Source organism: Ambystoma mexicanum, chromosome 3p (assembly GCF_040938575.1).
Source record: "Ambystoma mexicanum isolate Mex_15411 chromosome 3p, UKY_AmexF1_1, whole genome shotgun sequence".
NCBI classification, from domain to species: Eukaryota; Metazoa; Chordata; class Amphibia; order Caudata; family Ambystomatidae; genus Ambystoma; species Ambystoma mexicanum.
In genome coordinates this window covers 329408605-329431630 of record NC_090925.1, presented here as the reverse complement: position 1 = coordinate 329431630, position 23026 = coordinate 329408605, and the positions used below count along the sequence as shown (strand labels likewise).

Below are 23026 nucleotides of genomic sequence, written 5' to 3'. Positions count from 1 at the left end.
TTCCTGGAACTCATGGCCAGCTTAAAAGCAACGCACAAGATCGGCTGTTCCTCTCCTTGGCTATTCGGTTCCAGCAGCAACTGCAGTGGAATTTCAACCAGCTCTGAGAGGATGTCCAGGTGGCTTACTTTGGAGGGGATTGGTCCCACCAACTCAAGGGGAGAAGTCGTCCTTGCACGGCTTCTCCAGTCGAAACAAAATTGGAGTATCAGCACAGCAGGAGCGCCTCACCAGATGGACCTTGATCGAAGACAACAGCCCACCCTTCACGAGCTGTAGAAGATGCGGCAGAAGCCGAGTTGGGGACACCTCCAAAGGCTGCAAGTCTGGTTGTTCTGCGCACAAGGCAAGATACGTTGGTAGATGGCGCCCTTGCCGCAGCCAAGATCCGACAGAAATCCTGCAGTATGTCTAACTGTCCGAATTCGGACTAGTCATGAGCCACGCCGCAAGACAGAGAACCCGTGTCATGCCACACCCTTGAGTTGTCCTGCAAAAGCAGATCCGGCTCTGACCCCAGATGAAGCGGGCGTTACGCTCACCTGATCTCCACAGGGGCGCCGAACAGAGCTGGATTATCTGGTGGCGAGTGGGGTCTTGTACTCCCCTACGATGCGAAAGCAGGCTTGCCTAGAAAGATAAATCACAGGTTACCCAACCATGTGGATGAGGGCGACTCCCGCCTCCCGTGGTGTCCTCTTGCACCCCCCGCTATATCTCACCTTTGAGTTACGAATAGCGGGCTCTCCGTCCTGCCACTGTTCGCCGGGGTGCGTCGTAGTTCTAGGATCTAGTTACTGCACTGATCCTATTGAAAGTTCCAAACAACTGTGACTCTATTGTAAGTCTTATTCCAAAGATATGGGTAGCTAAGAGTTCAAGTTGCAAACGTTCACTCTGTACCTTTCTTTACAGATTCCCTCTTCGTGCATACGATGGAGCAAGGTTCTTGGTAGCTGGCTTCCCAAGGTAAGATTTGCGCCAGTGCTCTGCAAAAGTCTTTCCACCCGATACTGTTTTTCTGCACAACCAACCTGCTGCTTTTATATTCTGCAGGTGCGGAATCTCCTGAACAAAGGCTGCGTGATGAAGAATTGTGAGCCCGTGAGGATTGCTGCCTTCGGGTGAGAGCTGCCTCGTGCAGGATTATAAATCAGAATGAGGCCTTCCCACTGCTCTGATAACCTGATGTCTTTTTTCTGTTTTACAGATGCGGCAGTCTCGGAGCGGCGATCGGAAGATGAAGCGGAGAGCGAGTGATGACGTTCCAATGGTTCGCGGGTAAGTATTAGTGCGGCGCTGAACTGCGATGAAGAGCGTGTGGTCTACAAGGCTAATCTGATGTGCTTTCCTTTTCAGTTCTGAAGAAGCGTGGATTCCCAAGCGGCCGCAATGAAGAGACTGGTAAGTATCTTGTTCTGCTCTTCTTTCTCACTCTTCTTTGCAGGTAACTCGAGACAACTGGACGGGCGTGGCTGAGGGCTGGCCTGGAGCTGCAGACACGGTGAGCGTTACGCTGCAGGAGTGCAGAATAACGCGAAGCGTGTTCTGTATGAAGGGTGTGGCTTATATAGTCTTCTGAAAGTAGTTCTCAGGTAAAGTAGTTCCAGCAACCACACCCAAGCAAATAGTCCCACGGCAAATAATCCCTTCACCCTGCCTCATATTGGTTCACACACGTGCCTCTCTGGGTCTGAAACGTGCCATGTTGGTGATGGCAGTATGAGCCTGGCGCCAGGACCGAGTCCAGGAAGCCCCTGCAAGATTCCTTGGCGCCTTCAAGGCCCACATGGGACCCAACGCCTTGGGCAGGGTGGTCTGTACCTGATGTTTGGGGGTATGGACCGTGACAGCGGGTCGTCCACCGCAAGGTGAAGCAGATCCAAAAACCAAGTTTGGCGGGGCCAGTAGGCTCAACCCGCCCTGAGTCTTGCAGACCATCTGGATCGTTCTCCAGATCAGAGGAAACAGGAAACGCGTATGCGAACAGGCCAGTCCACAGGAACGAGAACGCATCCCCCCTCAAGTCTGGATGAGCAACACAGGCATTGCTCGTTTTCCGGGCTGGCAAACAAGTATAGAGGGGGAGATTCCCCCCCCACCCCTAAACCCCCCCATTTCCTGAAAGTTCTTGCCACCTGGGCGTCCTTCAGTTTCCATTCGTGCAGCCGACCTGCGTCCCTTGCAGAGAGCATCCGCCTGAAGATTCTGCACTCCCGGTAGATGCTAAGTGGTGATGTGAATATCCTGAGCAATGGCCCAATGCCAGACCACCTGAGCCTCCCAGGAGAGGCACCTTGAGTGCGTGCCGCCCTGCTTGCGCAGGTAAAACATGGTGGTGGTGGTATTGTCGGTCAGAATGCGGACCACTGTACCCCGAATGAGAGGCAGAAAATACTTCAGAGCCGAGTGCACAGCCCTCAATTCCAGAACGTTAATGTTTAAGGAGGCTTCCTGGCGAGTCCACACACGCTGAACCTGACACTGGTCGAGGTGCGCACCCCAACCAACCTGGGACACGTCCGTCACGATAGTGTATCAAAATTCCGGCTCCACCAGCAGCATGTCCCTTACAATTTTGTCAGAGCGAGTCCACCACCACAGAGCCTCCGCCAACCTCCGGGAGACGACCACCTTGTCCGACCAGGAACCAAGGCTCTGCAACCACCTGCAGGCGAGAAACTCATGCACTGGCCTCAAACAGATGACAATTCGGGATGAGAGGGATGCAGGACGCCATGGATCCGAGACGAGGCCGCCCTGGAGACCAGTCGACTGACAGCTTAACCAGATTAAGCTGCGTGTGAAACTGGGTCCTGAGGAAAACTAAGTCCCTGGATGGTGTCAGATTTCGCGAAGTTGATCGCAAAGCCCAGCCGCTGTAAAACGAACATTGCAGCCAGGAGAGACTCCGGTTTGCGTCGAGGAGACTCTCCCCTGACAAACCAATTGTCCAGGTACGGGTAAACATGATGCCCTTCCCTGCGGAGCAAGGCCGCCACCAGAGCCATGCACTTTGTGAAGGTCCTGGGAGCGGACTTGAAGCCAAATGGGAGAATCCGAAACTGGTCATGGTCGTCGTCCACCACGAAGCTTAGAAACTTGCAATTTTTGGGAAGCATCAGGATGTGGAAATAGGAGTCCTCAAGGTCCAACGACACCAAGAATTCTCTTGGCTGTACCGAGCGCATGATGTCCTTTAAAGTCAGCATCTTGAACTTTTGGTGCTGCAGATTCTTGTTCAACAGCCGAAGGTCAAGCATAGGGCGCCATTTTCCATTTGGTATTTTGATAACAAAATACCGGTAGTACACCCCCTGTCCGTGTTCTGACAATGGGACTGGTTCCATTGCCCCTTTTTCCAAAATCAGACTGACCTCCTGCCGCGAGATTGACAGAAGCGGCTGCAACACCTTCACTGGAGGGATAGAGAGTTGCGGGTGCCCAACGAGTGGCCATAACGTACTGTATCCAGCATCCATCTATTCGTCGTAATTAACTTCCACTCGTTGACGTGGCGTGCCACACTTCACCCCTAGTTGACTGCCGAGATGGCAGTCATTGCAGAGTATTGGACTGCCGACCCTTACCAGCTGAGGCCGCCGGACCCCTCTTCCGTTGTGCTTGAAAGACTTTGGTCCTTTGTGCGGACTAGAAAGAACGCCGGAACCCTTGGGAGGAATACCCGGGGCGACCGTAGCCCCTGTCACAGGAACCTGAAAACCTGGCATTCGGCTCCACAAAATGTACGAAAGGGGCGAAAAGAGCATCTACTCTGATACTTCGAGGTCTATGGGCACACTGCAGTCTTCCTTCATCCCTTTCAATGCCTCGTCAATCTTTGCACCCAACAGTTGCTCCCCCTCACATTGCATGTCTACCACTTTGGCCAGAAGTCAGTGCAGCGTAGCCAGGCCCGACGACGGAGCACCACACCATTGTTGATTTGCTTGAACCCTGACTCAGCCAGGTCCACCGCAATGTTAATGCTGTGGTTGGAGGCTTCCTCCCCCTGCCAAACCAGCAGCATGGCCTCCTTCCTCTGTTGCTCTGTTAGATCCAAGACTGAGGCCAACCACTGCCACATCTCCCAGTCATAGCAAGCCATAATTGCCAAAGAGTTGGCCACCTTGACCGTCGTAGCCCCCACCGTAAGCACCTTCTTGCCGAATGCATCATGCTTCCGGGCCTCATTGTCCAGGGGTGTTGCACACTTGTGCTGACTTCTCGATTTACGACCCGCTGACACCACCGACTCCGGCGTGGGTTGGGACGCGAGGCATTCGGGTAAAGATTCCGGTGCCTTAAACCTCTTTAAACGGCCCTTGACCGCTGGCTCTGAGAACGGATGGTGCATCGTGCGCAGCCCCTCCTGCCACATGTGGTCCAAAATGGGGACATAGAAGACCGCATTCCGCCTCTTCCCCATGTGATCGAACAGAAAACAGTCCTTGCGCGCCTCCTCTGGAGCCAGGCCAAATTCCTGACAAGCCTTGGCTGACATCGCATGAAAAACGATGACATCGGGTGGAGAGGGCTGAGCCGGGCTGCTCGGGGGATCCACCTCGGGATAGTTATCCCTTGTATTCGCCCACCTGGGCGACGACAGTGTCCCACAGGACTCGGGATCCGAATCCACAAGCTCCCCTTCTTCTGGATGTGTCCCGGGTGAGCCGTGCATCCAACTGCCCCAACAGTGATTGCAGCGTGGTCAGCACCTGCATGGACAGCAACAATTGCGGATTCACCAACGGGTACAGCTGTGGGACAGCACCCAGGCCTGCTGACATGGACGAGCCTACCGGTTGCAGGTCTAACCCCGCCGGATCGAAAAACGGCTGACTCTCCTCCTCCGTACTCGAGTCCAAGTCATACATCAAGGGTCTTGCTGCAGAATCTCCCATGGGAGCAACCGCCCCAGGCCAGACGCAGCACCTCTGAAGTCAATGGCGCAGCAGCCGCCGCCATGGTCATCGACGAGGAATCCAGTGTAGTCTACAACGGAGCTGTCACCACGGTCGAGGGAAGCGAGGGCTGCACTACCACCACCGTCGACGGAGGGACTTCCTTCAACAAGCCCGACGTTTGACAAGTGGCCGCCACCGGCCTTTCCTTCCCTGGCGAAATGGGCCGTTTAGACGTGGAGCCGGACTGATGTTTGGACGGAAAACGGCCAGAAGAGGAGCGGTGCCGATGAAGACTGCTTCATCGACGAGGAGGACCCTTGAGATGACTTCTCATCAGTTACTGAGGACCTGTGCAACATCGTCGCCGACTTCTGTGTCCTGGAACTCCCATCCTTCAGCTTTCCAACTCTGTGAGCTTTGTCCCGAGAGGGATCTGACCCTCTGCTGTGCTACACCGACTTGGTGCCATATGACTACGCCGTTCCCCACCTCCGACGCCAGCCCTGCGCTGCTGCTTCTTAGAGGGGGTTCCACCGACTGTGCCCTTGGGCGTGAGGGCGACACATTCTCTACCGTAGAAGAGGACCTGCCCCCGCGGGCCGACCCAACCTCCGAACCTCATTAAGTCCCCTCATTTAGCCAGCAGATCAACCGCCGATTGTGGTCCATCGTCTTCTGCGAGAGGCCTTGACAAACATTGCAGTTGTCTGCAGAATGATTGGGATATAGGCAATAAAGGAAGTCTGCATGCCCATCCCCATCTTAGACATTCTTCAGACCGCAGGTCCCACACGGCCTAAACAACTATTTTTTCAGACCCACTGATGATATACTCGGCCTGGCAGAATAAAGTACCAGCGAAAGCATGTGTAGAACACGAAGAGCAACCTCGAGAGAAACACAAGGTGATCCCAACAGTTTGGAGACGGTTGAAATCAGAAGGGAAGCCGCAGAGCGGGGCTATTTATACTAGACGTCCTATTGGTGCAGCCTAAAGCACCCAAAAATGATGTCAATAGGACACTCGGTGTCAAAGTTTTCCATAGGAAACCGCTATGTTAAGGTTACCGAGGTTTCCCAGCCTGACGGGAAATATTCACAGCATGCGAATCCATGAAAGATCCAATGCTGGAGAATATTTGTTAACCATTGTTTTATTCCCTCACTATTTTCCTTTTGACACTGTTGGGCAAAGTTTGAATGCAGTACCCGCTGGGAACACTACAAGCAACTAGGACTACAGGTATAGGCAACCCAACCTTTGATATAAGCTTGTACTACACAGTTTCAAGAGGGGAAATGTGAGCAGTAGTGGAGTTAAAGATTCACAGTTACAGGTAATTCAAATAAACTTACACTCAAGGTTTCTTGCATAAACAATTAATAATTTATCAGTCAGTTATAAAGCCTTCTTCAGAAAGGAGCAATAGAATAGCAACACAAATATACTTCAATATTGTACACTCCGAGTTTCTGGATCAGACAAAGCCCTTTTGGGATGGCCCACAGACACAACCGACACCCACAGGTGACTTCAGTAAAAAGGGTGCTGGGGACATTAATACCTTACTGTTGGCATACAGAATACTCTAAATAGTTTGTAAAAGGCAAAGGTTATTGGAACACAAGAAATTACAAATATTCTTAAGCAGGGCAAATACTTTCAGATAGCCAGAGAAGAGTCATTCAATTCAATAGGCTAAGCCAAAGTCAATGGGCAAAAGTCTTTGTATGGGATGCAGCACTTCAGGTATGTAAATGGAAAAGTCTTGGCCCAAGTTCTTAGGAGTCTTTGATAAAAAAAAGAATGAAATGTAGGGCCACAAGTTGATTAGGCTTGTGAGTTGCAGAAGTTACAAGCAGTTCCACAGTAAGAGGTACGTTCTCTTGGTCTTGTTTTACAGTGCCTTGGTAAAGCAGAAAAGATGCAGCTGAATACTTCTGTTCCTGTGCAGCTCTGCAGATCTCACTGTTCCTGGGCCTCAGTCGTGGGGACAAGAGGGAGGACGTCGGGGGACTCCTGCACTGCACTAGCATTGTCAAAACTGGCAACAGGCAAACTTTACTTTCAGTGGCCGTTTCGGATTTCAGCTCCTTGCTGTATAGCAAATAGCAATAAGTTCCTGGCTGTCAAGGTGGACTTGCCTCACATCTGATGTCCCGAACTCAACTGGGGGCGGTGGGGGAGGGGTTTGAGGGGGAGCGGGTCAGGCTTGGTCAGTCCTGCTCCGTGGGAGTCCGGAGGATCTTCCAAAAGCTTTAGGCCAGCTTACAAGCAACGCACACAATCTGGTGTCCCTCTCCCTGGCTCTACAGTTTCCTGCAGCAACTCTGAGGAAATTCAACCAGCTCCGAGATGGGTGTCCAGGTGGCTTTCTTGGAAGTTGATTGGTCCAACCAACTCAAGGGGAGAAGTCGTCCTTGCAGGGGTTTCTAGGTCTATGCAAACTTGGCGATTCAGACCTGCAGCAGGGCTTCACCGGGCAAACCAACGGTGCAGGAGTTGCAGCAGCCGTCCTCTTCAAGCTCTTCTTTGGTTCCTTCGTCCAGTGGTCGACTGCCTTCCAAGCCAAAAGACTCGCCTTTTATTCAGTTCTCTCCCATTCATTCCAGCCTAGCTGTCACTCACCCAGCAGGGTGGCTGTCCTTGCCGGACAGTCAGCCAGCCAATCACCAGAGTGCATTTGGGTCTCCTAGGAGACTAAGCACAGGGAGTTTCGGGCACCTCCCTCACCTCCTGCCTACCCCAGACACTCTGGAGCCAGAAGCGCATTTCTCTCAGAAACCCTGCCAAAGGCAAAATGAAGGAAGATACCAAACCTGGTTTGGCACGCAGAGAAAAACTCGAGAAGGATCTTTCCACAAAGAAATGACGAAAAAAGAAGACCGGGGACCATTTTGACAAAGGAGGCTCAGCGCCATTTTGAAAAACATGGCTCCTGCGATTTATATTACCGGAGCTGCGAACAGTTCGCGGTCGGGGTAAATCATGGTAGTTCTTTGCAAAACCACTGCGAGCCATTCTGAGAGGAAATGGTAACATACATGCTACATGAGTAACTAGACACAGGGGATACTAAGTAACCCCTCCAGCACTCTATTGTAAGATAGGGTGTGCTGGGTCTAGAATTGTACAGGACTAATTGAAGTCAATTTCACTCCACTGTTCTGGGAAACAGTAGTTTATCCCAGAGAAGGTATTCAAATCTTGGGAAATCTGGAAGACTTCCCTGTGGCACTGCACTGAAGGTGCTTTGTGGCACAAGTGTAAAAGATGCCTATGGAGTTGGTCAGACTCCATCATGACCAAAAGAAACAAATACAGAAAACACATTGAAAAGTTCAAAGTCCCAAAGTTTAGCAAAAGAGCTGGAGGGCTCTAAAGTGGGAGGAATTAGCACATTCTTGAGAATTCTCCCCAACAGACACCAAACTCTGTATTGCTCTAAATGTGCCAGTGATATATCAATTTCCACAGTGTCCTAGTTATTTAAGTCGCCTCAGGGTGTAGGAAGTGCCTGTGTGCCATCCCAAACGGGTATCAACTAATTTACTGAAACAGAGTGTGTATTTTTGAAGTATATTTTGTGTTACATAGATTGCTCCCTTCTAAAGAAGGCTCATTAAAACGTATATAAATATAAGGGTTTAATCAAGAAACCTTGAGTGTAAGTTTATTTGGATACTTGTCACTGAAATTATGTGTTCCAACCCTACAGCTCACATTGACCCCTCTTGAGATAAGCCTGGCTGCTCAGTCACCATCAACTTGTGTAGTACATGCTTATACCAAAGGTTGGGTTAACTAATGCCAAGAACACAAGGCTGGGGCAGTCTCCCACAGGGTACTGTATTCGATCTTGCCAAACAGCTATCATGAAATCAGGTGGTACAGCCTTATAGTGGAGTGTTGTACTGCCTCAGTTGACTGGTTTTACTAGGCCCTTAGTTGGACTTCAGAAGAACTGTCCTACTAATGCAAAGTGGAAAAAAACAGAACAGAGCTGGTACATCAATCTCAGAATGCTGACTAGGAGAGCCGATCCAGCGCCCTTAAAGTACCGAGACCCGGGCTGCCACCTTATTGGCCTGCCCCAAGAAACGACCCCGACTGGCAGTGCAGATTCTCAAGTCACTACTTCAGACCCAGTTTCCCACTGCCATAGCAATTGGCATACAAAGAACACATTAGTAAAACAAGATCTGTACATCACACCACTCACCAGGACAGAGGTACACTGGTACAACGGTCTGCATGCGACCCCATGAGAATAAAGGTTGCTGGTGCAGCACAATAATAGTTAAGATTAACTGGCAGAGCTTTATCTGACGACCTGGTTAGGAAGTGTAAGGGTTTCTTGCAAAGGAGGACTTCAGTGGGTTGGGGTGAGCGCTGAGGTCTTAAAAACCCTCCAGTTACTACCACTAAGTGACAGTTCCTTTGTCAGAAAACGCCCTTCCGGTCCCTCTACCCCCTTTCAGCAAAGAGGTGTTGAAAAGCACCATGGCCAGTCCTTTGGGACAGCATTCGACTCCATGAGAATAAAGGTTGCTGGTGCGTAGAATACTGTTAGAACGAGGCATGGAGATTGACTCTGTCCCTATTGACAAAGCAAGGGAGATTTTGATTGTTTAAGAGAAAGCGTTCAAACACGCAGTACAGATACGGAACTATGTGTGCAACCCACGGCCTTAAGCGCTTAATGTTATATTCTATTGAGCGATTAGACATATGGGCTAATTACCAAACTGTTCAAAATTGGTATAGATTAGTGTAATGGATACCAGTATAATACGAACAATAAGCAGTTACCAACCTCACACTAGCACAATTCGCGGTAACATGGGAATTGAAAGCCACTAACCAGCCCCAAGCTGATACTCATCTCACTTCTGTCGTTTCCAGCTGTACAGGGATTAACCCCAGGAATACTTATACAGAACAATTTTGGGCCACACTGATTGGATGGTAAGAGTAGCAATTTAAAGCCGGTTTGGCAGGCACATGGCTGTCTAGTCTCCAAAAACATTGCACTCTTTATTAAATACCAATGGTTGTTCCTTTTATTTTTTCTCTCCCCTTCCATAACAATCCTCGCCTGAACCACTACCCTGCTGTCAATTGAATTTGTGTGATGATATGAACATTTTCTGAACATAATTGCATTTGTACAAATGTTGTTTTATCTTTAATATGCATAATATTGAAATTAATGATATTTGCCCGAAACACTCTTAAAAAGGGCTAAATGGGCAATTATGACGAAGTAATAATTTGACCCTATAATACCGCAGTTCATAAAGGAACAAGTTACTTACCTGTAACTGTTGTTCTCCAGCATGAGTCTGGCATGGATTCACATGTTCATGAATATTCCCCGTCGTCCGGCTGGGAATCCTCGGTAAAGAAAAAATCAGTATCAGTTTCATTTCTGATCCGTCTTTCTTAGTAGTAACCAATCACTGATCTCTGGGTCATACTGCCCCCAGCCAATGACTGCCCTCTCCCTAAGCCCCGCCACTGGCAGCCATCCTCATATTTGGTAGCACGCCAAGTGGCAGTATGACCAAGTGAAGAGCCGCAGAGGGGTAGGTGGAAGGGTTCGCATGTGAATCCATGCCAGACCCATGCTGGAGAACAACAGTTACAGGTAAGTAACTTGTTCCTTCTCCAGCATGGGGTCTGGCATGGATTCACATGCTCATGAATAAAAGAATACATAGCAGTATACACATGAACAACCACGGGAGGTGGCAACAGGCTCAACATTAAGCAATACAACAACTCAACATTAAGCATCTCTTACCTCCTCACCAGGCTCACCTTAAGCGAATAGGTTGCGCAGCACTGCTTGGCCGACCCTGGACTCCTCCCTGGAGTCCCGATCGACGCAGTAGAAACTTGTGAAGGGGTGCGTGGACCTCCACGTAGCAGCCCTGCAGATGTCCAGCAGGGGCACACCAGACAGGAATGCCGCGGTAGCAGCGATCGCTCTGGTCGAATGGGCTCTCGGACGGCCGGGCAGCGATCGGTTTGCCAAACCGGTGACAGTGCATGTTGCAGCCGGAGAGCCATCTGGAAATTGAAGTCTTCGAGAGAGCCTTCCCTTGATTCACAGACCCAAAGTTCACAAACAGTTGTGGCGTCTTCTGAAAACTCTTCGTGTGGTCCACGTAGAACTTCAGCGCTCTAGCTACATCCAGTGAATGCAAAGTCCTCTCGGCCGGCGTCGAAGGCGACGGGAAGAAAACTAGTAACACCAAGGGCTCGTTGAGGTGGAAGTCCGACGGCACCTTGGGCATGAAGGAGGGGTGCATCCTCAGCACCACCCTCGTGTCATGAAAAGTCAAGTATGGAGGCTTGCAAGATAGGGCCTGGATCTCTCACACTCATCGTGCGGAGGTGATGGCCACGAGGAACGCGGTCTTCCATGACAGGAACTTCAAAGGCACCGAATGCATAGGCTCGAATGGAGCCCACATGAGCCTGGTCAGTACCACATTAAGCTCCCACGCCGGGGCAGGAGCCTTCACCGGCGGGAATGATCGGAATAGTCCCTTCATAAAGTCCTTCACCAGGTGATGAGACCACAAGGACGCCCGTCCCGTAGTCCTGGTATATCGGGAGATGGCAGCCAGATGTATTTTGATGGAGGCGTGAGCCAGTCCAGCTTTGGCCAGCGACAGTAGGTACGGCAGTACTTGAGGGGCCGTAATCCGCAGGGGGTTAATCTTCTGTGCACGGCACCAGACAGAGAACCTCTTCCATTTATGACCGTAACACTTGAGAGTTGAGGACGCCCTGGCCTTTGCAAGAACCTCTCTGCAATCAGCCGGTATATCGTACCCTCCAAACTGTAGTGCTGCAGGAGCCAGGCCTGCAAGTTCAGCGACTGTGGGTCGTGATGGAGAATGGCGCCTCCTTCTCTGGAGAGAAGATCCGCGTCCGCCGGCAGCTTGACTGGTGGGGACGTTGACAAGTCCATAAGGTCCGGGAACCAGATCTGCCTTGGCCACTCCGGTGCGACGAGGATCATCCTGCACCTGGACTTGTTGAGCTGGTGGATGAGGCGGAGCAGCAACGGCAACGGAGGGAACGCGTATAGAAACAGGCCGTCCCAGGGGAACGAGAAAGCATCGCCCATGCTCCTCGGCTGTGGGAAGCTGCTGGCGAACCTCTGGCACTTGGAGTTTGTCGCCGTCGCGAACAGGTCGATCTGGGGTTTGCCCCATCGTTGGAAGAGTCGATCCACTTGATCCTGGCGCAGTTCCCACTAGTGGCATGCGCGCAGCTCCCTGCTGAGTGAGTCGGCGATGTTTTTTTTTATTCCTGCCAGGTGAAAGGGAACCAGAAACATCCCCTGGGCGACGGCCCAGTGCCACAGATCCTGGGCCTCCTTGGATAGGGCTGCGGATCTGGTGCCCCCTTGCTTCTGTATGTAGAACATCATGGTAGTGTTGTCGGTGAAGGGACGGAAGTAACGACTTGAGAGCCCAGAACACTGCTCGGAGCTCCAGAATGTTGATGTGGAGAGACCTCTCCTCCGGGAGCCAAAGGCCTATTGCGTGGAGATCTCCGGTGTGGGCCCCCAACCCTCCAGAGAGGCGTCCGTCGTCACCGTCTCCTGAAACGCCGTGGTTTGAAAGTCCGTGCCTGTAGTGAGGTGAGCACAGATGCCCCACCATAGGATCGCCCGACGGAACTCCTCGTCGAGAAGGATCCTGTCCTCGAAACAGCCCGTCGCCTCAAGCCAGCGGGCGTCGAGGAACTCCTGTAGCGGACGCATCTGAAGTCTGCAAAGGGGTACAAGATAGATGCACGAGGACATCATCCTGAGGAGGGACTTGATGGACCTCACCCTGGCCACGTCCGTGGCTATCAGGCGCCGCACCTTGCCCAGCATGGTCTTGGTCCTCTCCTCTGAAGGGGAGGCCAATTGCCCCACTGTATCGAGCTTCGCTCCCAGAAACAGTGCTATTTGCGATGAAACCAGGTGGGATTTGGGGTAGTTGATGGCGAACCCCAGCTCCGTGAGCAACCGGACAGTCCTCGCCGTGTGTTCGACGGCGAGTTACCTTGTCCTTGCCCGGATTAGCCAGTCGTCCAGGTAGGGGTAGACCTGGATACCCTGCAGTCGCAGCCGCGCCGCCACTGGTGCCAGGCACTTGGTGAAAACCCTGGGTGCCGACTTTAATCCGAACTGTAGGGCTCTGAATTGGTAGTGGCGTCCCTGAACCACGAACCTGAGGAACTTCCTGTGCCTTTCTAGAATGGGGATGTGGAAGTAAGCATCCTCCAGGTCCAAAGACGATAGGAAGTCGCCTTCCTCCAGCTGTCCCAGCACGTGCTGGAGGGTGACCATCCTGAATTTATGCGTCTTGATGTACTTGTTTAAGCGACGCAGGTCCAGGATGGGGCGTCAACCGCCTGTCTCCCTGACGAGGAAGTACCTTGAGTACACTCCGGAGCCCCGGAGCCTTCTGGGGACGAGCTTGATGGCACCTTTCTTGAGCATCGCCCTTACCTCCAACAGTAGTTGAGGGACGTGATTCTCCTTCCTGGCCACGGGAAGAAGGAGAGGGCACTTTTGGAATTCCAGCGAGTGCCCGTTGGCCAGGGTGTCCAACACCCAACGGTCGGTGGAGATGGACTCCCACACGCTGACGAACTTCGTCAGCCGGCCTCCCACCGGGGTGCTTCGGTGGGAGCCCGACAACACGGCCGGGTCTGTCTTGCTTGGAGGCGGCCTTGCCGCCTTGGCCTCCTTGGCGACGACGGCGGGATCCCCCTTGCTTGCCGCGACCTCTGTAGGCCTCCTGGGAAGAGGAGCAGGCCGCCTGGCGGTAAGTGGAGGAGCCACCGCTGGAACCTTTGGAGGCACCCTGTCTGCCTCTGGAGCTCCGAAAGGGCTGTCACTGTTGAAGCACCCCTAGGGCCCGGGCCGTCTCAGAGTCGGTCTTGATGGCCTGTAGCGACTCGTCCACCGCCTTACCAAAAAGGTTGTTGCCGTCGAACGGCATGTCCAACATTCTGGTCTGGACGTCCTGGCAAAAGTCTGTCGCCTTGAGCCATCCTCGTCATCCGAGGCAAACTCTGTTGCCCTTTTGGCGAAATCCGGTATCGGCAATGTCCGTTGCCACCGTTATGGCGTGATCCGACGCCACCTCGCCTTCCTGCAGAATTTCTAGGACCTCCGCCCTCTTGTCGTCAGGTAGGAAGTCTAGCAGGGGAGCTATCTTGAACCAGAGCTCCCTGTCGTAGCGGGCCACGATCGCTAAGGCATTGGCCACCTTAATCGTCGTCGCCGCCGAGATGACTCGTCGTCCCATGGAGTCCAACTTCTTGCCCTCGCTGTCCGGCGGGGAAGTGGAAGTTGAAGCCGCCGCACCCGCTGCCTTCTTCTTAGCTGCTGCCGAGACGACAGAGTCCGGCGTGGGCTGGGCCCTGAGGCACAAGGGTGCGGCATCGGGGACTCAGTACTTCTTCTCGTACCTGTCCCTCTTGGCGGGGGTCGTGGAAGGGTTCTTGAGGACAGCAAGCCCCTCGTTCCAGATGTCGTCGGGCAAAGGCACCGCGAGGACCGTCTTCCTCTTGGCCTCTCGTAGTTGGTACAGAAACCCTTCTTTTTTTGTTCTTCAGGGCAGAGCTGGAAGAGCTCGGATGCCCTAGTTATCATGGCGTGGAAAGAGCCAATTTCGTCGGCTGGGGAAGCCTGCGGGGGGGGGGGGGTGATGACGGGATGTCCGCTGGGTGATCGCCGCCGTCATCGTCCGTCCCCCTCGCTGTGTAAGTCGCCGTATCCTCTCTAGGGTCCGGCCAGGATGAGGGTTCCACAGGTCTCGCAGGCACGAAGGGCGGAGCGGGGTGGACTCTCCTCCGCTTGTTCGGAGGGCTTCCCGATGGGCCTGGTTCTGGATCCTCCGTCGGGGTCCGTGGTAATCTCATCCTTATCTCGGTACATAAGGATTGGATTGTCAACAAAATGGCCGCTGAGCTATGCTGGGGCTCGGGTAATGGCTGCGACGGACGGGATGGCAGCTCCACTGGGCCCTCTACGTCACCATAGTCGCTATCTTTGATCACATCAGCAGGGACCGCCCCCTGGGATCGAACCCTCTCGAACCTCTCAATGAGGCCCTTCTCGGTTTCCACCAGCTCCACCTCCCTCAGAGGCTGATTCCGAGTCTGTAATGGCCACCGCCCCCCCCCCCCTCTTTTTCCGCCGGGGGCTTCACGGGGGTCTTAACGATGGGCTGGAAAGAAGATTCCCTCTGCGGTGGTAGGGATACTCTGGGCCCAGAGGCCGTTTCCACTGGCGTATTCTCAGCCAGCTTCGCCAGGGTCGCAGCGACCACTTCGATAGAGGCCTTTGCCGGCTGGATCAAAGCCCTCACCACCTTAGGTGCATCCTGGGCCTTCGCCTTGGGGGAGGGTCAGCGCCTCGCTCCCCCTTCGAGATCGACCGGGTCCACTCCAGCGGCTTACCCGGGTTCTCGGACTTCCTCTTCCCCGAACCAGAGCGCTGGCTCATGGTCGAACCTGCCGGGGAAGTAGCGCCCTGCCTGGCAGCCGAAGAACCCGACTTTTCGGCGCTCCCGGTGCCCGCGGACTCGCGGTGCTTGGCCTTCTGTTGGGCCCCTGTCGCCGGGGCGCCCTCACAGGACTTAAAAGCCCGCTCAGGCTTTTTCTTCGCCTTCTCACCTGCTGTGCCCTTCTCCAGCCAGGCGGCGCGGTGGGAACGACGATCTTGTTTGGTCCGTTCCGAAAGGTTCTTGCAGAAAGCACAGTCCTTTTCCACGTGCGTCTTGTCCTCATGAAGGCAGTAGAGACATTGCGAGTGCTCGTCCTCCTTGAAAACATTCTGCAATCCGCATCCAGGGCAGCACCTGAACAGCTTGGATCCGGGCGTCGAGCTTCCCTTGTCCTGGGCCATGTCCGTTGAGGTAGGCCGCAGATCTTCCGGAATCCTCCAAGAAGTGTAAACTCGACGAAAACTTCACCCTTGAGGGGCGTAGAAGAATTCCGAAATAGATACCCGTTGTCGGAAGTAGAAACGGTGGAGCTTGAGGCTCGATTAAACCGAAAAAAAATGAGAAAATCTCCTGAAAGAGCATAAAAACGCAGCAAAAAACTCTACAGCTAAACACGAGGACTCCCAACACTTGAGCGTGCGGTAAAAATCCGAGGATGGCTGCCAGAGGCGGGGCTTAGGGAGAGGGCAGTCATTGGCTGGGGGCAGTATGACCCAGAGATCAGTGATTGGTTACTACCAAGAAAGACAGATCAGAAAAGAAACTGATACTGATTTTTTCTTTACCGAGGATTCCCAGCCTGACGGGGAATATTCATGAGCATGTGAATCCATGCCAGACCCCATGCTGGAGAATTGGGACTATTAAAAAATGTTTTGAACATAATGCAGACTTTGAAGGCAAAATTGCAAACGTGGGCCAAGTTACCCATATCCCTGACTGGCAGGGTTGCGATCCTTAAAATGGTCGTACCCCCCCCCCCCCCCAAGTTACTTTATTTATTTACTAATATACCAATCTGGCCAGGCAAAGCCTTTTTTGAGAAAATAGGAACAATGGTGGTCTCCTTTGTGTGAGACGGGAAAAACCCTAGAATGAAATGGGAAAAACTCCCTGAACCTTACTGTACAGGGGGGGCTAACCGCGCCGGATTTCGAGCTATACCATCTTACAGCACAAGCGCAGTTCGCGAAGCACTGGTATGACCGAGGATAGATCACCCCATATATGGCTTGAGAAGTTTGCGGCACATCCCATAGACCTCCGTTCTATAATATTTTATTCTCAATACAAAGATCCTTGTCCCTTTGACCCAGTTGGGACCACTGTACGCGCATGGAAGGCATTATATAAAAAACTGAAGATAGATACCCCATACGACCCAGATGTACCCTTTTGGAAATACCCCGGAATACCACCCACATTGGATAAGACAATACAAAGGCACTGGGACCCAGACAGGGAAATCCAAATGCGAGACATGTTCCCGAATGGCAGATTTGTAACGCTCGAGGAACTCAGGGAGGCAATAGGGGGGGGCAGTGCTTAAAGTGGGCCGGGGCCTGCCGGGGCAGGGCCCCGGCAGTCTCCAAAAAGTGGGACTGAGCCGGGGCCCCCCATCCCACACAACAGCCGCGACGGGAGATGCGCCCGCCAGTTTAATTTCAGGCGAGCTGACAGAAATGCCAGCCAGGCACAGCGTCGCTGAGGCTGGCTGGCACTTCTGTCAGTCACTGTAACTTCCCTGATGACCCCTCATCTGAGGGGTCATCAGGGAAGTTACAGTTCCTTTGTTTGCCCTCGCCAGGTCACTGACCCTCAGCGAACCTGCGGGCTCCATGATCTAATATGCAGATTAGATCACGGAGCCTGCGGGTTCGCAGAGGGTGAAAGGCGCCTCGCGCTCAGTGATCTACCTGCTCAGAGCAGAGATCACTGAGCCCGAGGCGTCTATCTCCATTGGCAAAGCTTTATAAAAGATGCCTTGAATTGTATACGTTTCAAGCCATCTTTTATAAACGTAGAAATATTTCTATGTTTATAAAAGACAGCTTGAAACGTGCACAATTCAAGGCATCTTTTATAAAGCTTTGTCGATGGACAAAGCCACCTCGGGTTTTGTCCGTCCTCAACGCTTTATAAAAGATGCCTTGAATTGTTTACCTTTCAAGCCGTCTTTTATAAACATAGAAATATGTTATAAATGTCTATGCTTATAAAAGGTGGCTTGAAAAGTGCACAAACCATAATAAGGTAAGCACACAAGTGTGCGTAAATTACTATGGTTTGTGCACTTTTCAAGCCACCTTTTTATAAACCTAGAAATACGTAACATTGGTATGTTTATAAGGCTTGAAAGGTACACAAACCATAGTAGTGCGCATACAAATATATAAATGCTCATACATTTATATATTTGTTTGCGCACCTTACAATGATTTGTGCACGTTTTAGGCCACGACCACAATGGAAGTCACGCCCCCAAACAAGGGCCCCCCCTCAATTTCTTACCCCACTTAAAGCACTGAGGGGGGGACCAACCAAAACACTTGAATACCATAGGATGAAATCTGCATTCAGTGCACGCTGGCCACTCTTTCCGGACGAGCCACCATCCCATCCTTGTATACAAGCCGCCACATCTGGTACGGGGCTGGGAGTCTCTAAACTTTATGCACTGGTACAACTACACACCCCCGCCACAATTCAGGGAAAAGCCAAATGGGAAGAAGACCTGAAGTTAAATATTCTGGATGAAAAATGGGCAAAATGTTGTATGCTTACCAAAGCGGTATCCATGAACGCAGGGCTAAGACTTATTCAGTTCAAAATCCTAAATAGGTTACACTACACTCCTGCAAAGATGGCCAAGTTCTCAACGACTCACTCTGGGGACTGCCATAAATGCAAAGCTAGCCAAGCGGGAGCATATCACATGTATTGGGAATGCCCCCCTGTTGTTGCATTCTGGAGAGAAGTGGCAGAGATGCTTGAAGACATTACACAAATCCCTGCGGGCATGCATCCACCCAAATATTTGTTCGGAGACATAGGCAAACAAGGTGAAAAGATCAGACGGCTGTTCAATGTTGCATGTGTTGTAGCCAAAAGGTGTATACTGAGATGTTGGACAAGTACCTCTCCGCCAAAAACGGAACATTTTATTCGAGATCTGGCCTACGTAAACGAATGTGAGGAACAATATACTATGACTGACAACGAGATGTCGCCCAAGGACATATGGGCCCCGTTTAAAATGTACTTATGTGAAATGGCCTCTGATGAGGAAATGTCTGTGTAAATTGTTTTGCGATACCTGAGCTATGTCTTTAACAACTGTTGAATTGTATGTACCGACATATGCAGGTGCAATGAGTTTAATCTGTGTTGACCTTCAGTAATAAAAAGAGTTTAAAAAAAAAAATGTTTTGAACTACCAAGTTTGGCGCAAGTCTCCAGGAGAGTTTTTGGTTTATTACTTGTGTATATTTAGTGGGGACCTTGGTTTCATCCCACCCGCTCCAGGTAGACGAGACAATGAGCACTTAGGATTGCAATCCAAGCATCTTCTTAACAGTACAAAGACTGTACATTTTTGAGTCGCTAGCAGAAGACCAGCCTTAGACAAAGCACCTTTTCCTTGATTGTATTCCATATTAGGCAATGTTTTTATTTAGGCGAAATTGAGACAAGTAGCTTTCTCATACATTTTGCCCCTTGGATAATATGCTATTTTTTTTATTCCACCCCCTGTTGGCACCCCACTGTTCCATTAACCCAGGCAACCGCTCACTAATGCACTCCCAGAAGCCCACATACATGAAAGTATTGTTTACCAGCAACAACGTCAACTGATTTATTAGATGGACCGCAATAGAGGATGCAACTCTTGGCTCGGTCATCTGCAGGATCCAGAGGAACTGGCACCTGCTGCTGTTCTTGCTCCAGGTTTATTCTGTGGAACCAGTGCACAAGGTGGACACCAACCAAAGTCTTCCCTGTTCCTGGAAAAGGAGAGGTCAAGTGAGATTTCTCTTCTACAGCATAAGCAATTAAGCACTCCACTCATTTATGCCAAGTAAAATATTGAGTAGTCAGAGTTCCCTGCAAGCTGTACCAATGCCCGTGTGCAACCCCCCACCCCCACCTCAAGCCTTGACTAGGCTAAATTCTTAATCCTTTTACTTTATAAACATTTTGAGTTGCTCCCCAAATCCATCTTGGAAAAGGACCACTAAACCACTCTGCACCTCCGAACCCTGAAAGGAGGAACTGCACGGTCATTGCAAACAACTTTGCAGCTTAGGTCTTCAACCATCCAAACATTAGCACAGCCATCCCTCCATCTACTGAATTATTCCACGGCCATCCTCAATTTCAACCGTGCCTCAAACCATTCCATTAAAGCCCTTTTCGCACAGACTGTTTAACACCTTACCAACTATGGTACAACACTTCATCTCACTCTGCGCTACATTTCATGGTCCCAAATGCTCTTGTACGGCAAGACAGCTCTTAGTCGATAATTCCTCCTCCCATGAGTCATCTCATTCCCCTGCCAGCCAAAGAAAAGCCTTCCTTCACCTTTCTCTACACACCCACATTTTCCTCAATTATCTCTTCACCTTGCCAACACAATGATCAATATCTGGCCAGTTGCTGGGTTGACCTCTCAAAGTACTTTACCACTGGTAAGGCCTCAACTTTGCATCAATTTATTCAGACAATAGCAAGTCTGCAAGTTGGCCACATTAAAAAAGAAAGAAATAAATAATGGATGGATCTGCCAACCAAACAGTCTGCATCCAACACTGCTCCTGCGAGTTAAATTCTGTTCCTCCTCTCGCCCCTCTACACTGGAACGTTAATTGAGCCGAGGGCCTCTACCCCACCCCCCGCCCACTTTACAGTATCACCTCAACAACACATAAAACTCCCCAACTGATTCTTCACTAATATCACTGAGCAGCACCAACAGCGTCTGTGCCATAGATACTGGCATGATGGGTGGGCAGACTAGTGTATATTTTGACATGCCCAATTGTTCCAATCATTCTTTGTGTCACCACCAGCTCTTACATTTTATCATTTCCAATGTACCCGATCTACAGTGGTTTTCATTGGAATGCTCAGGATTCCAATGCAGACAGACAAAATGAGTTATACTTTCACAGGATCAGTCTACGTGCTTACCAGGAGGTCCCTGGATCAATGTGAATGGGTCCCTCAGCGCTGTTGCAATTGCTTTGTTCTGACTTTCATTTAGCTGACGATAATTACTAAACACATCAAAGGTGTTTTTCTTTAAGATTTTGGAATTACGTGATGATCCTGGAAAAAAAGGCAAGCATGTCACAGTAACCGGATCACCAACAATTCTACAGGTCATTGAACTTGTATTTAAATTGGCATGAAACATGCAAATTACAGTCTAACAAGCTTATACATTAAAAGAAAAAATATTCAAATAAGCCAGTTCGGCTAAGACTATCAAAAAGAAAATCTCTGCCCTGAGCCTCCCAGCAATACTGCTTGACTGGGATTTTTTTTACTGACTTTGAAGGGGATATATGACATGCATTACTTACCGTAAAAACATTTCTGATGGTTGTATCTGCTTAGATTCACATGCTGTGCATAGTCCGACGTCCAGTGGTAACCGCAGGGTATTGCATCTTGTCTTTCGAGAATCGAAAGGGGATGTCGACATGGGTGTGCCTGTAACACTATCCCTACGTGACGTGTAGTGTACCCAAGATCCCTCACGCGTCGAGGTCCCTCCGATTGTTCTGCCAAGAGGGAGCCTTATGACTATCGCGAGTGAGTACAGAAAAGAGAGAAAGTAGTAAGACTTCTATGTTCCTCCCATCCGAGCGGCGAGGAAGGGTGGGCGCATGTGAATCTAAGCAGATACAACCATCAGAAATGCTTTTACGGTAAGTAATGCATTGTCTTCTGATGTTTGTTAATCTGCTTAGAATCACATGATATGCATAGACTAGCGAGCAGTACCCGGAGTTGGAGGTGGGTTGTGAGAAGGAACAGTAGAAAAAAGATGTCTTAACACTGCTTGCCCCACCTAGAGTGGGCATCTAGACAGTAGTGTTTTGTAAAGGTGTGTACAGAACTCCAGGTTGCCGCTTTGCAAATGGACTCTAGAGGGACATTTGCAATGAATGCTATGGAAGCCCCAGTGCCTCGATTAGAATGTGCTTGAAGGGTAGTTCTCTCTTAGCAAGAGAGAAACAGAGTGATGCATTGGACAATCCATCTAGATATATTGGATTTTGAAACTGCATCTCCTTATCGTCCTGCTGCCACCGAGACAAAGAACTGATTAGTCTTTCCCAGAGGTCTAGTTCTTTCCATATAAAACATGACAGCCCTGCGCACATCTAGTGTATGCAGGCTCTTTTCACCCAAATTTGAAGGGTTTTGAAAGAACGTTGGTAGTTCTATTGATTGGTTGACATGGAATTTAGGAAACCTAGGATGTGTGCGTAGAACCACCTTATCCTTGTGAACTGTTACAAAGGGGTCTAGTATACAGCGCGCTTGTAGTTCACTCACTCTCCTAATGGAGGTGATAGCTATTAAGAAAGCAGTTTTAAGAGTGAGGTTCTTAAGGGATGCTTTGTGCATGGGTTCAAAGGGTGAGCCCATAAGCCTGGTAAGTACCACATTTAGGTCCCATCCGGGAGCTGGGTTAGCTATAAGAGGTGTAGTCTCTTTACTCCCTCCATGAAGGCCTTAATAACTGGGACTTTCCACCATGACACTGTTGAGAAGTGGTATATGCGGAAAGTGCAGCTAGATGAACTTTAATGGAATTAAAGACCAAACCTGAGTCTAATGAGTGAGTCAGATAAAGAACAATCTGTGTGGCAGAGCAGTCAACTGGGTTGATGCTCTTATCTCTACACCAGAAGACAAATCTTTTCCATTTGCTGGAATAGCAGTAACGAGTGTTAGGTTTTCTAGCCTCCTTAAGAATGTCCATGCATCTTTGAGGGAGTTGTAAATGTCCAAATTCTATGACCTCAGGAGCCAGGATGCTAAGTTCAGGGTCTGTGGGCATGGGTGTAGTGTTCTGCCCTTGTCCTGTGACAGCATGTTGTACGGGCAGGGAAGTTTCACTGGAGGAGATAGAGACATTTCCATCAAGTGAGCGAACCATGGCTGCCGGGCCCACATAAGTGCCACTAGTATCATGGTAACTGGTTCCTGGTGCATTTTGTGCACCATCTTGTTGAGAAGGGGAGTTGGGGGGGGAAAAGCGTAAACAAATTTCCCTGACCATGGTATCAATAGATCGTTCCCTTTGGATTGGTTCTGGGGGTACCTGGAGGCGTAATCTTGGCATTGGGAATTCTCCAGAGTTACAAACAAATCTATTTCTGGGAATCCCCATTGTGTGAAAACGTCGAAGACGATGTCTTCTTGTAACCGCCATTTGTACTCTGCGGGCAGAGCGAAGTCTCTGCCGAGTTCGTCTGCCAGCAGATTGAGTTCCCCTGGTACATGTTGTGACAACAGGAACATGTGTCTGAGAGCCCACTTCCAGATGTTCTGGGACAGCTTGGGCA

The 23026-nt window shown here is 50.6% G+C and overlaps 1 protein-coding gene across 2 annotated transcripts in view; it reads right to left on the bottom strand.

Annotated features, from left to right (window-relative positions):
* The window catches only part of LOC138580391 (3'-5' exoribonuclease HELZ2-like), a 724800-nt gene that overhangs the window by 232501 nt on the left and 469273 nt on the right, over positions 1-23026 (bottom strand). For both annotated transcript variants that reach the window (XR_011304244.1, XM_069650904.1), the window contains exons 11-12: positions 20634-20771; positions 19277-19444 (exon numbers count right to left, since the gene is read on the bottom strand). Coding sequence is in view for 1 of the 2 variants with exons in the window: in XM_069650904.1 (XP_069507005.1) it covers positions 19277-19444; positions 20634-20771 (306 nt within the window). In the remaining variant the exon portion in view is untranslated. The remainder of the gene's footprint in view (positions 1-19276; positions 19445-20633; positions 20772-23026) is intronic.